This window comes from Paramisgurnus dabryanus, chromosome 7, assembly GCF_030506205.2.
Source record: "Paramisgurnus dabryanus chromosome 7, PD_genome_1.1, whole genome shotgun sequence".
Classification (NCBI taxonomy): Eukaryota; Metazoa; Chordata; class Actinopteri; order Cypriniformes; family Cobitidae; genus Paramisgurnus; species Paramisgurnus dabryanus.
In genome coordinates this window covers 8488830-8508542 of record NC_133343.1, presented here as the reverse complement: position 1 = coordinate 8508542, position 19713 = coordinate 8488830, and the positions used below count along the sequence as shown (strand labels likewise).

The window sequence follows — 19713 nt, the reverse complement described above, 5'->3', positions numbered from 1 at the left end:
CGGATATACGCTGACTGAACTACGAAATCAACACTTTTTCACCGAAGTTGTCCAAAAAAGCCCTTACATTTATAACTAGTTGCTTTTCTGAAGCAAAAACAACCAAGTGGTTAAGTTGATAAAAACACACCTCATATTAATTTATTAATATTCATAATAACGAAGTCCAATTTCGGCGGGAACATCCCGTGGACTAGCAAATTAACTACTATAACGAATACATTCGCAACTAACAGAAAAAAACCCGATTTGGCATCGTGCTTTTTTGTCATACCACTTTCTATATGTGAATAAAATAACGTTATGCGTTTACATTGACTTATATTTCCTTACCTCTTCTTTCTCTGAAGCATTTTCTCCTGTGATACGCAAGATCTCGAAGACGGCCGTTAAAACAGTCCAGTCTCGTGTAATCTCGCGAGATTACGTCGCTACCTGTATATTCAATTATTTGTTACATTTTTTTTATAATGTCATCAATTTTATAAAATGAGTTTTTAAATTTTTTTTCTGAATGATTCACATATTATAAAACATTATTTTATTGTCTCTCTGCAACCATTTACTTCACTGTTGTTTCAACGTTGTTTCAACGTTGAATCAACGTTGAACAAACAACTGACGTTATTTCAACCAAATTTCAACGTTGATTTTTAAGCATTTTATTAACCTTTTTCAACCGTTTACCATTCACCGTTGTTTCAACGTTGAACAAACAACTGACCTAATTTCAACCAAATTTCAACGTTGAAGGTCGGTCATATGCCCGCTGGGAAGTGTTTTGTAAATCTGTTTTGCTTTGAAATAATCCAACAATTTATTTAAAATAATTACTCTCTCATAAATGTTGTGAAAAAATAATTTGTTCAAACCCTTATTTCTTATAGACAACAATCTATATAGACTAGATAAAATGTAATTTTGAAGGGCACGTGACATATCTGCACTGTCAACACCGTGTAAATATCAAGTTGTAAAAAAATAAAATAAATATCAAGTTGTAAAATATGTAATAGGACATTGTTTTTAAACATAAACATGGTTAGACTGACACCTACTGTTTTGGCGTGCATGTGTGTAAATGCGGTACTTGCAGAAAAAAATATTATAATATTCTTCGAGATTCTTATAAATGACACTTTTTATTAAATACAACACATTGGCACTGGTTACAAATAAAAACATGCCACTCACAGACTACATTTTCACAAATAATACAATTAGAAAATTTATATTAAAAACTAACAGTATTATGCAATATAGCTCAGGCATGTTGTGCTTTATTAAATATATAAAATATTTGCCTTCCCATTTTAAATATTTACATTTTTAATACTTAAATTGTGAATTATGATCATACGATTGTTGAACGATCATCAAGATGTCCTATTTAGCTCTCGATGCATTTCACGCATTCGGTTACCTGAAACACCAGACAGTCAAAAAGGACACACAATATCATTGTGTCACAATTAAATGAACATAGCAGCAGCACGCCTAAGTTACTCTCGGATCTGTAATGATCGATCGGTGAATATCAGTGCCACATGCCTCAATCCAACAGACCTAAGTGTAACAGTAGGAATAAGTGTTATATATGTTTGTTGTAGTGGGGACCGATATAGTGTGAGACATCCGGGTAACCTCATGTAAGGAGCACGTAAGACTATTAAAAATAAGAGTCACAGTAGTCGGATAACTGTCTTTATTTTTATAAACAAGACACATAAAACATGGTGGCAGCGTGGGCAATTGTAGACTGTTAGTTTACTAGTTTAGAATTAACAGTTAGAGCGGAGAGCTGCATGTAAGTAACGTTAGAGCTGCACGTGAGTAAAGCTGCACGTGAATAGAGCTGCAAGATGGAAGGATTAAAACCACCAGCACCGTTGTGCATTGACGCCGAAATTCTTTCCAAGTCCTGGAAATCCTGGAGGGACCAGTTTAAGCTGTATTTAGAGCTGACTATGTCGGACGCGGAGGAAAAGACGAAGGTAAAATTGTTTTACTACCTCATCGGTGAGAGCGGTCGGGAACTGCTGGAAACGCTGATGAGTGATATAGCTGCGGATGCACGAACGGTATCGAACATTATTGCAAAGTTTGATGAACACTGTAATCCAAGTATAAACGAGACAGTTGAACGCTATCGATTCTTCTCAAAAAGTCAGGGAGCTGAACAGACGATCGATAATTACGTCACGGAGTTACGAATGCTCGCTAAGACATGCAATTTTGGAGAAATCAAAGACTCACTCATACGTGACAGAATAGTGTGCGGAATTAACAGTGAAGGACTGAGAGAGAGACTACTTCGTGAGAAAGACTTAACACTACAGACGTGCATACGTATATGCAGGGCAGCAGAGCTGTCGCGACAGAACAGCAAAGCCATAGCAGGTGCAGCGGTAGAAGAGGTGCATGCCATCAGACATGGAGCACGTCAAGATAGACAACAACCCGGCATTGTGATCACGTGCAGATTTTGTGGTAAGGAGCATGAAATGAGCAAACAGAAATGCCCAGCTTTTGGTAAAAAATGTAAAAAGTGTGGGAAGGCAAATCACTTTGCAGTTAAATGTAGAGCACAGCTGAGACATGGAAACCACAAATCAGTAAATAATGTGACTCAACAAGACAGTGATGAATATGAGGACATTCTTACTGTTGGTGTATCAAACCCAGAGACAGTAAGCAAAAATGACAAAGACAAGGAAAAGAAAGCACAGCTATACGCAGGGATGCTTATGGGAAATGAACTTGTGAAATTTCAAATCGACTGTGGAGCAAGTTGTAATGTGATTCCTATTAATCTGCTGAGCCCTGATATAAAACTGGAGGATACAAAGTCTGTACTAGTAATGTACAATCAAAGTAAAGTGAAACCACTAGGAAAGTGCAAAGTGAAAATAAGAAACCCAAGAAACCACAAATTGTACAGGCTGGAATTCCAGGTGGTTGATGACAACTGCACTGTTCCCCTAATAGGAAAGAGAGCAAGTGAAGCAATGAAGCTCATTAAAGTGCATTACGAAAACATTCTTGCAATCGACAGCATAGTCAGCACAGAAAAACCTACGTCGAGTCAATGGTCACTACAGCAGATAAAGAAAGAGTATGCTGATGTATTCACAGGCGATGGCTCTCTGGAGGGAGAATATAAGTTTGAGATTGATAACACTGTAAAACCTGTACAGCTACCAAAACGGCGGGTTCCAGTATCTATGATGAAACCGTTGAGGGAAGAGCTTCAAGATCTTCAGGAGAGAGGAATCATTGCGCCAGTAGAGAGGAGTACGGATTGGATCAGTAATATGGTGGTCGTACAGAAGCCCAACGGCAGACTCAGAGTATGTATAGATCCACGACCCTTGAACAGGGCTTTGAAGCGCAGTCATTTCCCACTACCCACTATAGATGACATACTCCCTGAACTGACTAAAGCAAAAGTGTTTACAGTGTGCGACGTTAAAAGTGGATTCTGGCACGTCAAGCTGGAGGAAGAATCAAGTTATCTAACCACATTTGCGTCCCCATTTGGAAGATATCGATGGCTACGTATGCCGATGGGCATAAGTCCGGCCCCTGAAATCTTTCAAAGGAAGCTCACATTTGCATTAGAAGGCCTGCCAGGAATATACATCATTGCTGACGATGTGCTCATTACAGGACAAGGGGAGACACAAGAATTAGCTGAGAGAGACCATGATGAAAAGCTGAACACATTTTTAGCAAGGTGCAGAGAAAAAGGGATCAAGCTAAATGCCGACAAGTTCAAACACAAACAAAGAGAAGTCTCATACATTGGACACCTCCTGACATCCGATGGATTAAAAATAGACCCAGACAAAGTTCGAGCAATAACACACATGCCGAAACCAACAGATGTGAAAGGAGTTCAGAGACTACTAGGGATGGTAAATTACCTCTCAAAGTTTTGTGCACACCTCTCTGACCAATGTGAGGCCCTGAGAGAGTTAACCCGCAAAGACTGTGAATGGAGATGGGGCGTGCAGCATGAAGAGGCGTTCTGTAAGATAAAAGAAACAATTGCAAATGCTCCAGTGTTAAAGTATTACAACCCTGATGAAGAACTTACCATCCAGTGTGATGCCTCAGAGGGAGGCCTTGGTGCTGCACTCATGCAAGGAGGTAAGCCAGTAGCATTCACCAGCAGAGCATTAACACGCACAGAGCGGGGCTACGCACAAATTGAAAAGGAGTTATTAGCTCTACTTTTTGGAATGGAAAAGTTTCACCATTATACATATGGACGGAAGGTAGCAGCACAAAGTGATCACAAACCCTTAGAAAACATCCTGCGTAAGCCACTGCTGAGTGCACCTAAAAGACTCCAAAGAATGATGTTGAGACTTCAAAAATATGATGTGGATGTTGTGTATGTACCAGGGCCAGAGATGTGGTTAGCAGACACACTAAGTAGAGCATATTTGCCTGAAAGCATGCCCACAGGATCTGTTGAGGCAGAGTTGGAGACTATAAACATGACACAACACCTACCAATTTCTGTTGACAGGCTTGAGTTAATTAGATCCGCAACAAAAGAGGACGACACTTTGCAGACACTGATTAAAGCCATATTACAAGGTTGGCCGAGGAACAAAGCTGACACACCACAGAAAATATGTCATTATTACCTGTTTCAGGAGGAGCTGAGCTACCAGGATGGAATTGTTTTCAGGGGCGAACGAGCTGTAATCCCGAAGCAACTGTGGAAGGAAATAACAAGACGTATACACTCCTCACATTTAGGCGTGGAAGGATGCCTTAGGAGGGCCCGAGAGTGTGTGTACTGGCAAGGAATGAACGAGCAGATCAAATCGTATGTACAGCAATGTGACACCTGCCGCGCAGTGGACTGCAACCAGCAAAAGGAGACATTGCATCCACATGAAATACCAGACAGACCTTGGGCCAAGGTAGGCACGGACCTGTTTACTTTTGACAACAAGGACTACCTAATTACAGTAGACTACTATTCCAATTTTTGGGAAATTGATTATCTGACAGACACAAAATCTACTACTGTCATAAGAAAGCTGAAAGGTCACTTCGCCCGTCAAGGTATTCCAGACATTGTCATCTCTGACAATGGTCCACAGTTTTCATCACAGGAGTTCAAGAAGTTTAGTCATCAATGGGAATTCCTGCACAAGACCTCGTCGCCTGGCTATCCTCAGAGTAATGGCAAGGCAGAATCAGCTGTCAAAACTGCCAAGAGATTGATGTTAAAAGCACAAATGTCAAGACAGGATCCATATTTAGCAATCCTGGATCATAGAAACACACCAACTCATGGATTATCAACCAGCCCAGCACAGAGGTTGTTTAGCCGTCGCACCAAGACACTTCTACCCACAAAAACCAGTCTCCTGCAACCAAAGATCCAGAATTCCATTAAAGAATTGAGAACAAATCAACAGCGACAACAAACATACTATAACAGGGCAGCCAAAGACATGGACACATTAAAACCAGCTGACTCTGTGAGAATACAACCATTTGGACCTTATAGGATCTGGAGAAAGGGGACTGTGATTGAACCTATCGACTCGAGATCATACAATGTCCAGTTGGAATCTGGAGGGGTCATAAGAAGGAACAGGAGACATCTCAGAAAGGATCATGGAATGAGCACCGGGGTCTACACCAAAACAGAGACTGTTGTTCCAGACAATACAATACAATCAGAAACTGCAGATACACAATCACATCTTACAAGTACGGTGGATAATTTAAAGCAGAACACTCAACAATCAGACGTCCCAGCGTCTGTTGTCACAAAAGCAGGACGTGTAATAAGGAAACCACAATATTTAAATGACTATATGACAAGTTAAAGAAAGAAAAAAGAGTTCTTTGTTCTAAAGGAAATGGGAAATTACCTCATAGAAGTAATATGTAAAATTATTACCTAAATGTTTCTTTGTTCTAAAGGAAATGTTTGTTTCTTCTAAAGGAAATGTGAAATTACCTCACAAAAGTAATATGCAAAAATATTACTTGAATGTTTGTTTGTTATAACAGAAATTACCTCATAGAAGTAATAAGTAAAACATTTAATGTTATTAGGTTACAAATATAATGTTCTTTGGTTACATCAGAAATTGGAAAAAAAAAAAAAAAAAAGAGAAAGGATGTAACAGTAGGAATAAGTGTTATATATGTTTGTTGTAGTGGGGACCGATATAGTGTGAGACATCCGGGTAACCTCATGTAAGGAGCACGTAAGACTATTAAAAATAAGAGTCACAGTAGTCGGATAACTGTCTTTATTTTTATAAACAAGACACATAAAACATAAGTTTTACTGACATGTATCAGTAGACAACCCACAAACGGAATGGTATGAGCCACTGGACATCGGAAGTGCCACTCGACGAGCCGCCACTAAACAGTGACATGAGCCACTGGACACCGGAAGTGCCACTCGACGAGCCACTAAACGGAGTGGCATGAGCCACTGGACACCGGAAGTGCCACTCGACGAGCCACTGGTACGAGCCAATTGAAACCGGAAGTGCCACAAAACGTAGTGGCACGTGCCACTGGCTTCTGTGCGTAAGATGCCATGCCACTTAATGTTAAAACCCCTTCTCTCGCTTTGGACAAAAGCGTTTGGTAAATGTAACATTTACTAGTCAGAATGAAAAAAAAAATCCGACTAAAAACTTACCTCAGATCTTTAAAGTAAATTATAGAAAAGTAGAGTGACCTATGCATTTTAATGCTGTTGTTTGCAGTAAGAGCTCCGCCCACACGCTCTTCTGATTGGCTGTGATTTTTATTGATTTTTGTCGCGTGAAGTCTGGTGCAGAAACAAGTGCTTGTTATTATCACGTCGTGTGTGGTAGGAATTGTTGTTTTTAATATGTGAAGGATTTTAGTTACTTAAGGCACGTATTCGGTATATAACAAAAAGGTTTATTCTGCGCCATTCTACAAAATCAATGTGGCTTTTTAGAGGAAAATATAACATAAATTATACCATGTAGACATATTTTGTACTACGTGTGTATGTATTTTTGTATACGTGCATGCTATTTGCGTTCGATAATATTTTTTAGTATACAATCTATTAATATTTTAAAAATATATATCATTAAAAATATTTACACGTAAATATTTGTCACACGAGAACACGAAACTGCGCATGTTTCAAGGTTTCAACAAAAGGAAAAACACTGAGCCAGCAGATGGCATCGCGTGAGCTGTGACGTAACGCGCGCACCAGTCTGACTCCACCTGCTAGTCATCAGTCCACCCGTGAACCGTACTGTGACCATGACACACACGGCCACCTGAAGACGGCAAAAACAACAACGACGTTCTCCTCCTCCGTTTCGTTGGGCGCAGTTATGTCTGAGACCCGCTGCCTCCTTTCGCCATGCCAGATCTTTCGGGGTGCCTGCTCCTCGCCGCGCTGCTGATTTTCTCCGAGCATGGGTGCGTGGGGAGAGCGGAGGGTGGGGTGCTCTCCCACGGCCTCGCCTCGCTGTCGGAGGAGGACAATACCAGCGACACACAGACGTCCTCGCTCACGGGACAGAGGGATGCGACTGTGCCTCCATCAGGTAACGCTCACAGACAGCATCAGCAGCACCAGGCTTCATATTCAGCATCATCTGTTCTCCCAGCATCAGTACCACCATCAGCTCCGCCATGAAATGAGCTGTGGTGCGGGATGCTCAGAAATGATAGAGATGTTTTCATGATGGGGTGCATGACAACAAAGGACTTATAAATCTTCGCTGTCCCGTTGACCATTGTGTTTGCTGTTGTTGATATCTTATAGGATTATTCCGTTTTTTGCGTTTATCCATTATGAAGGAAATGAAAACTAACTAGTCTATTTTAGTGTATATTTAGGACACACGTCTACATCGTGTATATTGCAGCATTATTTCAGGTGAATAGCTGAAATGGCTGAACAGCATTATACCCATTATACTGCTGTATATCAATCTATAAATAAGATACAATATTGTATTGTTCACAGATATAAAGGAACTGGTAAAGCACAAACAGTGACATATACACCTATAATACCCTAGTTAGGCTACATTGCCTACCGTCCTGTCAGGCCTGTTTTGTTGAGTAAATCATATTCATAAATTCCCAATATATTTTTTTCTGCTAAAAATATACTTTATTGAATGTTTGTAATATTAGGGACTACTTTTTACATACATAATATGCAAAGTATACACTAATGAAGGGTTCGTTTCTTTCAACTCAGCAGCTTTGGGTCAAAAGAGGACGAACCCAACACGTTGTTTTAACCCATTATTGTGTCAAATTTAAAAATCTTTTAGGTTAATTTAACACAACAGCTGGGTTTTCCCTTTTTGGGTTAAAAACAACACAGCATTTTTTATAGTTTATACACAAAGTACAGATTATACATATAAAGCAGATTGCAGGTATAAAAGTGTTGGAGATGAGTGCATTTTACATTGGAGTCTAAAGAGAGTCCAGTTAGATTATGTGTAATAATTGAGTTATGATTGAGTATAAGCGCATATGATGGAGTGTAGATGTGCTGTGTAAAGCATATCAGTTCTAGTGTTTAGCTATTTGATAACCTGGAGGTAAAAGCTATCCATCAGTCAGCTTGTGTAGGGATCGGATGAGTGAATTTATATGTGTTGACATTGGATGTAAACCTATTCATGATGAATATTACATAATTTATTTATTTATACAAAAGCTTTTTGTATAATGTGACCCTGCCTTTGCGTTTATACTGAGCTAAAGTCATTTTTTGTAATCATATATAAGCTTGATATCATTAATATTGTTTGAGGAATGAAAGATTGAAATTAAAAGGAAATTATTGCTTGAAACAATCGTTGATGCTCCTAATCTCATCATTAGGTTAAGACATTAGCTTGATTTTCACAGGCAGGGTGGCATATGTTGCATGCGAAGAACTATTATGCTTCCAAATTTGAAATACATGTATCCGACAGCTCATTCTTATGCATCACATGCATTTTTATTCACCCTTACTAACACAGTGACCTTTTCTTTGTCTCTAGAGTCGCCCCTGACGCTAAAGGTTTGGGTGAAGGATGCATCTAGCCAGAGGTTCCTGAAAGGAGCTCTGGTGGCTGTGTTTGTAAATGGATCTCAGATTTACTCCAGCCAGACTCTGGAGAATGGAGAGGTCACTCTTACTGTCCCGTACCACTTAGGCTTAACTCTCAACCTAGTGGCCAGCATGGAGGGTTATGTGCTCACCCAGCTGTCTTGGAAAACCACCAAGATGCCCAGTAAGTCACTCGAATTCTGTGCCTATTAGGGTGAATTTAGATTTAATGACAGCAAATTATATAATTTTTAGGTTTATCGTGTTAAGAGAAAGGAAATGCTGTCTAATGTATATCTATCTAATGTTTAAATTAAGAATAATTTAAATGTTGAAAAAATGTGGCAAACAGAAAGAACGAACCAGTGACACACCTTGGCATGCTGCACTCTAAAAATGTCTGGGTTATTTTTAAACCATGCTGGGTAAATATCCAATTGTTAAGTCATGATGTAAGGAATACTATTTACAGGTCCAAATCTTCACTCATTTCAATAGAGGACATTTATGAACGATGTTTATTTATTCATATCACACAGATAATAGGATTGGGGGCTTTTGATATTTTTGCATTATGATTAGTTCTGTCAAATGATTAATCGTGATTAATCGCATACAAAATAAAAGTTTGTGGTTGCAACACTCACCTAAAGGATAATTAGGAACACCATACTAATACTGTGTTTGACGCCCTTTCGCCTTCAGAACTGCCTTAATTCTACGTGACATTGATTCAACAAGGTGCTGAAAGCATTCTTTAGAAATGTTGGCCCATATTGATAAGATAGCATCTTGCAGTTGATGGAGATTTGTGGGATGCACATCCAGGGCATGAACCACATCCATCACATCCCAAAGATGCTCCATTGGGTTGAGATCTGGTGACTGTGGGGGCCATTTTAGTACAGTGAACTCATTGTCATGTTAAAGAAACCAATTTGAAATGACTCGAGCTTTGTGACATGGTGCATTATCCTGCTGGAAGTAGCCATCAGAGGATGGGTACATGGTGGTCATAAAGGGATGGACATGGTCAAAAACAATGCTCAGGTAGGCCGTGGCATTTAAACAATGCCCAATTGGCACGAAGGGGTCAAAAGTGTGCTAAGAAAACATCCCCCCACACCATTACACCACCAGCCTGCACAGTGGTAAAAAGGCATGATGGATCCATGTTCTCATTCTGTTTATGCCAAATTCTGACTCTACCATCTGAATGTCTCTAAGACTGAGACTAATCAGACCAGGCAACATTTTTCCAGTCTTCAACTGTCCAGTTTTGGTGAGCTTGTGCAAATTGTAGCCTCTTTTTCCTATTTGTAGTGGAGATGAGTGGTACCCGGTGGGGTCTTCTGCTGTTGTAGCCCACCCGCCTCAAGGTTGTGCGTGATGTGGCTTCACAAATGCTTTGCTGCATACCTCGGTTGTAACGAGTGGTTATTTCACTCAAAGTTGCTCTTCTATCAGCTTGAATCAGTCGGCCCATTCTCCTCTGACCTTTAGCATCAACAAGGCATTTTCACCCACAGGACTGCCGCATACTGGATGTTTTTCCCTTTTCACACCATTCTTTGTTAACCCTAGAAATGGTTGTGCGTGAAAATCCCAGCAACTGAGCAGACTGTGACCGGCACCAACAACCATGCCATGCTCAAAATTGCCTAAATCACCTTTCATTCCCATTCTGACATTCACTTTGGAGTTCAGGAGATTGTCTTGACCAGGACCACACCCCTAAATGCATTGAAGCAACTGCCATGTGATTGGTTGATTAGAAAATTGCATTAATGAGAAATTGAACAAGTGTTCCTAATAATCCTTTAGGTGAGTGTATTTGTTTGTGTAATTATTATGTATATAAATACACACATACATGTATAAATTAAAGAAATATTTTATTTATGTATATTCTTTTATTTATATATCAAATATAATATATTTATACATTAAAATGTTTCTTAACTCTTTCCCCGCCATTGACGAGTTATCTCGTAAATTAAGAGAAAACATTTCCCTGCCAATGACGCTTCCCTGACAGTAATCTATAATTCTGCTATGAAACTTTTTCCGTTTTGTTTGTTTGTTTAAAAGCAGAGGGTCTGTTCTTTTATTTTAAATATATTGTATGTTTATATATTTATAGAAGAGAATATTCCTGGAAGGCATTTTGTGAAACTTGTGAAAATCACAAAAAATGCTGGCGGGCAACTTTTAAAAAAACAGGCTGGCAGGGAATGAGTTAAATACATGCATGTGTGTGTATTTATAAATACAAAATAATTACACAGTGCACACACATATTATGCAAACTTTTATTTTGTTTATTTAATCACAATTAATCTTTTGACAGACCTAATTATGATACAAGTGTATATTGGCGTGTTTTTTTTCCCTATGTCATTTGAGATCGGCTGGACCCAGAAGCGATGCATGAAGTCAGACTTAATAGTGTATTGCACAGAACACACCGCTGGGTTAAAATGTACCCAATGCTGGGTCAAGTATCAGAATGTTTTCCGTCAAATATTTACCCAATATGGGTTAAAAATAACCCAGCCAATTATACTGTGTATAATACCCAGCCTCTGAGCCCCAACTTTTAACAGAATTTTTTTTAAGCATATGGAGAAATGTAACTTACAAATGATTTAATGAGAGACAACTGGCTGCTAATCTGAGCTTTAAATGCGTTTGTGTTGTTTTCTAGTTTTTTCAGTCATTACGATGTCACTGCGTCCTCAAACACAAGGAAACATCTGGCTTTTTGAGGATACTCTGCTGATAACTCGAAAAACATCTGGTATGCCATTTGAAACCAAACATCTTTTACTAAATTTTTTTTAATCCTATCCATTTGTACTGTTTTAAGATTGAGATCTGTAATATATATCTTTAATGTATTTTATACAGTATTCTTATAAATATGATTTTTTTTACTACTTAAAGGAACAGTATGTAAGAAATGTATATCAATTAATCATAAAATGGCCCTGATATGTCACTAGACATTAAGAAATCATTTTCATTTCTAATACTTATATCACTGACAACAGTGGTCTGGCCAGGATATTGTCATTTAAAAAGTGGAGTTGCAGCCCTCAACAGATGTTTATGTTGTCATGTTGTGTATTGGCCACCAGTTGTGTGATTGCAGTACCAGTTTTAGCCACAAGTTTTGTAATTGCAGTACCAGTTTTGGCCACAATCCTACATACTGTTCCTTTAAAGAAAAATATTTATCCCAAATATATCATATAAAAAGGGCTGTAGATAATATTTATCCCAAATTATATATTTTTCTTATCTTCGTGTCTTTATCTTATCCACTTTAAGCTCATATGATATTAAAACTGCATAATTGATCATGCAGTATATTTTATTCATGATCATTTTGAGTTTTTCAAAAATGTGAAAGAATATGGATTTACTTTTTTCTTCACTCACTGTCATAACAAAGTACACTGTACTGTACCGTTCCAGAAAAACAAAACATAATACAATGTTGTACCTTTTGGGTACATTACTGTTCCTTAAGGATATATTGTGCACCTTTAAAAGTACAGTTAAATGTTTTGTACCCTTAACATTTCCACAAAAGGTACAACATTGTATTATATTTTGTATTCCTGTAAAGGTACAAAACGGAACATTAGGGTACCATCCAGCAACAGAAAATGTAATGTTTTTACTTTTTTATGTGACTGTGGCTTTCATTTAAAAACATTCAGCCTAGCATCTCATTTTGTGTTAAAAGAAAGTCATACTTGATGACAAAAGTGTAGTTTTGGCTGAAGTATTTCTTTAGCATGCACAAAACAGATTTTTTGTCTGTTTTATATTTTTATTGCATAGTGACCCATTGATTCTATTCTTATAATTTTCAATTCATTTAATTTTCAATTTCAATTTATTTCTATGTGTTTTACAGATCTGTCATTTCAACCAAGTGTTCAGTTTCCCAAAAATCTTCTCAATCTGTCTGAAAACAGCACCATCTCTATGCTGTCAGCATATCTGACAACTCCAGCCCTGCTTACAGAAAAAGACTCGCATTTCTTTACTCTAAGCCAAAGTGCTACAGGAGGTAAGGAACAAACTGAAGATCTAACCAAGTGTCATTTTGTTTCATTTCGTGTACTGTAACAAGTTAAAGTACCTCTTCTTTCAGATGCTAATCAAATGTAAGTGGGAGAAGATTGTAGTACAATATCTTTAGTCAATGAAAGCTACAAGGTCTATTACTGTTTAGACTTCATACATTGATTAGTTAATGCTATTGATTTGGAATCTGCTTGATAACCCGGACTTAAAGGTGCATTGTGTAACCTTTAGATTAGGGGTGGGCAATTCTGGTCCTGAAGGGCCACAGTCCTGCAGAGTTTAGCTCCAACCCTAATCAAGCACACCTGAACTTCATTTGCAAGTGATACTGAAAACTTTAATAAGATTTTTCAGGTGCGCACAATTATAATTCTATACTACATTTTACCTGCTTTTGTATTGTATCACCCGTTACAGGTTATAGAAATGTCAAGTTGAGCCCTTTGGTTATGATCAGCACCCAGTTAGTGTCTAATGGAGATGAGGTTGACATCAGAGGCCCCATTCAACTTACCATCCCGCTTCCCTACCACACTTACCTTCGACCCTCCAACTCACTGCCTGCGTGGACCTTTGATATGACCATAGGTGACTAAAGAAAATTCCAGCAATCTTGCGATTCCAAAGATGTTTCTATGTAGATGTGGTTGTAATAGAGTTGTTTAAACACAGGCACCTGGGTGAATAAAGGTCTAGGCACTGTTCGCATGGAGAAAAATGGGCTAGTGTGGACTTTTGTAGCACCTCATCTTGGTACCTGGATTGCTGCACCATCACCATCCTCGGGTAAGAATCAATACATCCCTGGGAATCGAACCCATGACCCTGGCATTGCTAGCACCTCTATGCTTTACAACCTGAACTGCAGGAACTTTGTAAAATCACTCATCATACCATTCAAACTTATAAATAAGCATAAAAAGGCATAATATTCACCACACATCATTTCAGTCTAATGTTCAATCCAAATCTGTCTAGTTGCAGTCCTCTAACCAGATTTGTGTACCGGTAAATCTAGGTTATATGGGGTTTGCAGGCTCAATGGATTTCATTTCCTACCACACATACCTTCTTGTTGGGATCTTGGGAGGAACTCTTGTGATAGTCATTGGATTTTTATCTGTGATTGTATTTCACTGCAGGTAAGAGTGTATGTAACCATACAAACATTATTGCATGACTAACTTATCAATACTAATGAATTACACTAAATTCCGTGACTTGCAATTTATGGTTTCCATAGAATAGGTTTTCGTTTTTCTCTGATTTTGTGCAATTATTGGTGGTTTTAGCAACTGTATAGCAATCAACAAAATATGCTTCAAAATCTTTAACTGTCCTTTTACAGAGATTTGAACCATGAGGCCGGAAGGCGGCGTTGGAATTCCACCAGACTCAAGGTCCTGAAGAAAGACCAGACCACTTCCACCAGCTCAGATGAGGCTCAAGAGCTTTTCTTTCGTAATGGTGACCGGTCTTATTCATTGGCTGCAAGAGGCATTGGACACGATGCATCAGACTCCCCACGACACCAAGCCAACTACAACATTTATGTAGAAACTGTTGGTCGGCCAGTGGGCAATATGTATGAGAACATTGGAGCTGTGGGATTAGAAAGCCTTAGAGCCCCAATGTCTAATCTCTACGTTAACAGTGACGAAGTGGCAAAGCTGCGAGAAATATCGGAACAGAACGGCTCACGTCAAGGTGGTGTGGAGAATGTAGTATTCAGTGACAAACTGTTCCATATCTACAACCAGCCCGTAGCTATTGTACACGCTTCAGAGCTGTTTAACTCCCAGGGACAGGCTGACCCTTCCGGAAGCAGATCTGCCACTTTCCCACGCAATGGCATGGAGCATGGAGCTCAAACAGAGAGAAACCTAAAAGACAGTTTCACCCAGACTTTGCCCAAAGTCCCCCAGCAAGACAGTGACGAGTCGCAGGCACTTGAAGGAGCCCAGGCTGCTGCTGCTAACCCAGGCATATGGGGACGCTATAGTCATCTCCTGGAATCCGTGTCTGTCCCCGGAACCTTGAACGAAGCAGCTGGAATGAGGCCTTTCCGAGGGGAACTCCAGGGAATATCGGAACAAACTTTGCTGGAGCTCTCAAAGGGCAAGCCCTCGATTCACCCGCCCCGTGCTTGGTTTGTGTCTCTGGATGGTAAACCAGCAGCCCAGGTTCGTCACTCCGTAATCGAGCTTCAGGGACGACATCGTCCAGGTAGCAGCAACGACACAAGCTTGGACTCTGGAGTTGACATGAACGAGCTGCAGCAGCCTCTGCGGAAAATTGAAGAGCACTCAAGCGCTAGCATGGCTAAGATCGGTGGAAATCAGGAGCAGGACTTGAGCAGCAGTGAAATCGGGAGTCCCGAGGACATGTCCCTGAGGAACACCTTGGAGGGAAGTAGCGTAGCCATTCCCAACATCACAGAAGACAGGGACGCAGGGGACACCTCTAGCGAGTCCAGATCTACACCACCACCACGGAGGCTGCGAAAGATTCGAGACAAGAAACCGGAGAAGAAAGCATCTCGACATACGAGGGAGGAGAGACCGCAAACGAAGCACTAGCTGATCAACCTGTGTGTATCTGTGTAGCTTTATGGTGTCTGTAAAATGGCTTTGATCAAACTGCCTTATATACACATCAGGTACAAAAATGCCTGTCTTATCCTGCCGTAACTCAAAGTTAGTTCTTGTGGCAACTCTAAGTTGGCTGAATCCAGCATTTTGTCAGCAGTTTATTTGTACAAAATTTCACAGCCACAGAGTGTTTTACCTTCTTTGTGTATATTTGTTTATCTTAAAAAGTACATTGTAAAAGTATGTATATATCTACGTATTTTTAAATGTTCGTTTCCCTATGAGCACAATGCTCGCCTAGTGCCGATGATGCATTCTAATGGGTCGTTCACACGGAATGCGTTTTTCCATTGCACTGAGCTTGTTTTTCACACACCAGATGGACGTGTTTGACCGTTGTACTTGCAAATGAGTGTCTGATTTTTATGACACTGTATCGACAATTTATATGCAGTCGCACTCATAAATGCCAGTCTGAACAGTGGACCAATCAGAAGACCCTGAAGGCAGGGCAAGCATTACAATGTTTTGTTAACAGCAGCAAGTTGGCAAGGCACATCCGTTTCATTTGACGGCAACATGGCAGAGGAGGTACTCAAGACTCTGTGCTGCACTTTTTATAATAATTTCTGAGCGCTAAATCTTAGGTGTATAGACGCAAACACTCATTGTTGTGTGAACGGCCCCTTAATAAGTTAAACCATTTGGCTTTATAAAATTCAATTTTGTTCTTCTAAATTCAGTTCTTTACTAAAATGTAATGCATAAGGAACTGCCGCAGAGTGCCATGAAAATAATACAGTTAAAGGGACTGTAAGTAGGATTTCAAGTGTTTTATTAATCAAAATCAATGTCTTTATTCATAAATATGTCCTCGTTGGTGTCAAATGATCTCTGCCAGTGATCTGACTGTTCTTTGTAAGCTTACAATTTCTCCTCTTTCCTTACATTGAATGGTAAGTCCAAGGAGGCTTCCATAGCGTTCCGCCGTATTGATAAACTATAATAGCAGAGAGGGACAAAAAGCACTAGCCTACCAACGCGTTTCCACAACGCATTTTCATTCAGTACACTTGAACCAGCTGCAACGGACAAGGAGATCAGTGAGTACATAACGACTACCGTAGTTGCAAAACGCATTTGGAAAGGCGAAGCGCTGAAGGGCACTGTTCTTTGAATGCAAAATACAATTTCACCACTAGATGGGGGTAAATCCTACTTATTGTCCCTTTAATAAAATGATAAAAAAACAAGCACTGTAATCATAGCACTCTGAAAAAACTCCAACGCACCAGTGTGTTGCACAAATACAATGTTTTTCGGAGAGAGCGAATAAAGGCCTTCAAGGCCTTACGCCATTCTTACGCACTGTACTTATTTAACGTATTATTGCTAGTCAAATGTGCATGCCTTCCATTGAAATGCTTTACCATTTAATGTTTTCATGTGTAAGAATGTAGTACCTAAAAACATGAAGATATGTCTCAGGTTATGCCTTACAGCACAAGTCCAGCTGTACAGGTCATGACCTCAGCATATTCAAATGTTTCTTGTGTTTTGTGTGTAAAATATTTCTTCACAAATTGACAACACAGCATCGTATATTAAATGTGTTGAGTCTTTTTTGCAGCTTTATTATTTTTGACAGTTTTTAAAACTGTCTATTTATTATTGATGGTTACAACCAGAAATTTGTTGTTGTCAGGCATCAAATTAAAATGAAGTATGACTGAGAAAGAGTGAAGATGGTTTTATGTCAACTTAATGTTTTTGAATTCATTTATGTTGTATTGGTATGTCTATTATTATGTATTTAACTGTAATATATTTTTAAGACTTCATAGCACACTGGTTTGAATGATGCATAAGCTATTTCTTGGATGCTTTACATCTTGTAATCTGCCCTTTTGTGCGCATTTAATAAAAGTTATAAACTGAAAATGTGAGTTTTTTTGCCAAAATTGTATTAAACGGATACACTTTGTTCAACTTAAAAAAGTAAGTTACTTTGTTGTCAATATTAGTTGAAACAGCAATTTTTGTAACAGCAATTTTTTTGAGTTTACTAATGTTTTTTAAGTTTAAAGGCGGGGTGCATGATCTCTGAAAGCCAATGATGACATCTGAAATCACCTAAACAAACACGCCCCTACTCCAATAGAATCTGGACCTTCTTTTGATATGACAAAGTAAGTGTTTTGTGATATATGCCATTAATGATTATTTTTTTAATCAGTGTATACAACTAGTCAACTAAATTAATATAATATGGCAAAGATGAATGCACATTAATAAGTAAGGGATAATGTAGAGGCAGCCGGTAGTTATTGGGAAATAAGCCCCGACAGTGTGATCAGGACCCGACGCGAAGCGGAGGGTCTTGTATCACACTGAAGGGGCTTATTTCCCAATAACTACCGGCTGCCTCTACATTATCCCGCTTATTACACGGCTACTTGCCACATAAGAAAAAAAACTGGACATGAATATGAATTTGAAACATTTTATTGGCATATTTGTTTTAAATTAACATTTTTATCTTTCCGCGAAACTTTGCACAGATGCATAAAATGATCGTAAAACCTTAATAAGATCCTCTGCTTCATACTTGTCCGTCTCCATTTTTTTCTCTTTAGCCAGTCTTTGAGAAGTTTTAATGCCCATTCTGTATTTTTGTGTGTGTTGGCTTCGTAGCTGTCATGCTCTATTTTGTCAAGTTCAGTCTCAGTAAGCTGTCTGTGTCTTGTCGTGGTTGTCGAGTGTTTGTCACAAGATGGCGCCAAACAGACAGTAATCTTTATTGATCTTTATTGGCGCGGAGCAATTTTACTCGTGCAAGTAGTCCGGCTATGCGTTATTATTTTGGAGCGGTTATTATTTGAAAAGAACGAACCTGCAAATGTCTCAACTGACCAATCAGAATCAAGCATTCCAGAGAGCCGTGTAATAAATTGATTTAATAGATTTATTGCATTTAAAAAAAAAACTTGTCATGGATTTATTGCATTTTGTGGAAAAAATTATCAGTTTTTATAATAAATCTTTGAAAATCAAATTATAGATTTGAATTTTGAATGTTTTTTATTTTTATTTAAAAATGCTATGTGAAAGTTTGTAACAGAAAATAGTGTTTTCATTTTGTCACTTTCTTGGTAAAGAAAACACGTTTTTACCCAAATTAGTCACATTTTTTTAATACATTTTTTAAATATTTTTTATACAAGTTAACTTTAAAATGCTTAAATATTTAAATATTACATAAATACAAATGTCCATAATGGTAATTTTTTGAAAGTTGTGCTAAAGAATTTAGGATTTGTCTGAAATGATCTGCCTTTGCTTGTAGTGGAGGATTAATCCTGGGATTACAGTTTAAACCCATTAACATCAGGTTTTAAATCTTTACAGATGTACTTGCTAGTCTTTAAACTGACCGACCAATCCCACTCCTTACCAACACTATAGTATTATTCTATAATACTATATACTGTATATACTGTAAGTACTTATTTATTATAATGCTTTTTACAATTACCTACAAAATAAATATTCTGAGCAGCCAATAATGTGTTAATGGAGATAAAACATTGTTTAAAACACTTTTTTTTGTGGTGCATTCTTAAATAATAATTATATGTTTAAGTGATAACATGACTTTACTCGTTTCTCACAAGCATAGCTCTGATGAGGTTACATGTCATCTGGAAATGAACATTTTTCTTCATTCATCCCTGATGTAGTCTTTGTCCTAAGTGGCCGTACCCTCAAAGGTTCGATCCTGCCACAGGCTGTGGTCATGCTGCTGGGCCCATTGATATCCACGGTGACTCTTTGCTGGTCCTGGTCAACCTGTGTGCTGGTCAATGCTGAACAGATATTCATACATCTGCATGTTGAGGGCCTGCTTGG

The 19713-nt window shown here is 38.7% G+C and overlaps 2 protein-coding genes across 2 annotated transcripts in view; one reads left to right on the top strand and one right to left on the bottom strand.

Moving 5' to 3' along the window:
* The first annotated feature begins 7134 nt into the window (after window positions 1-7134).
* On the top strand, window positions 7135-17834 carry fam171b (family with sequence similarity 171 member B). The gene is made up of 8 exons (XM_065240214.2): window positions 7135-7595; window positions 9063-9296; window positions 11820-11912; window positions 13041-13196; window positions 13631-13801; window positions 13886-13999; window positions 14232-14355; window positions 14562-17834. Exons 1-8 carry the CDS (start codon window positions 7409-7411, stop codon window positions 15790-15792), a joined length of 2310 nt encoding a protein of 769 aa, XP_065096286.1. The 5' UTR covers window positions 7135-7408; the 3' UTR covers window positions 15793-17834.
* A 1248-nt stretch (window positions 17835-19082) lies between these two features.
* zswim2 (zinc finger, SWIM-type containing 2) overlaps window positions 19083-19713 on the bottom strand; it is a 5079-nt gene continuing 4448 nt past the window's right edge. The window contains exon 11 of the mRNA XM_065240336.2: window positions 19083-19713. Within this exon, the coding sequence (XP_065096408.1) occupies window positions 19495-19713 (219 nt within the window). The 3' untranslated portion in view covers window positions 19083-19494.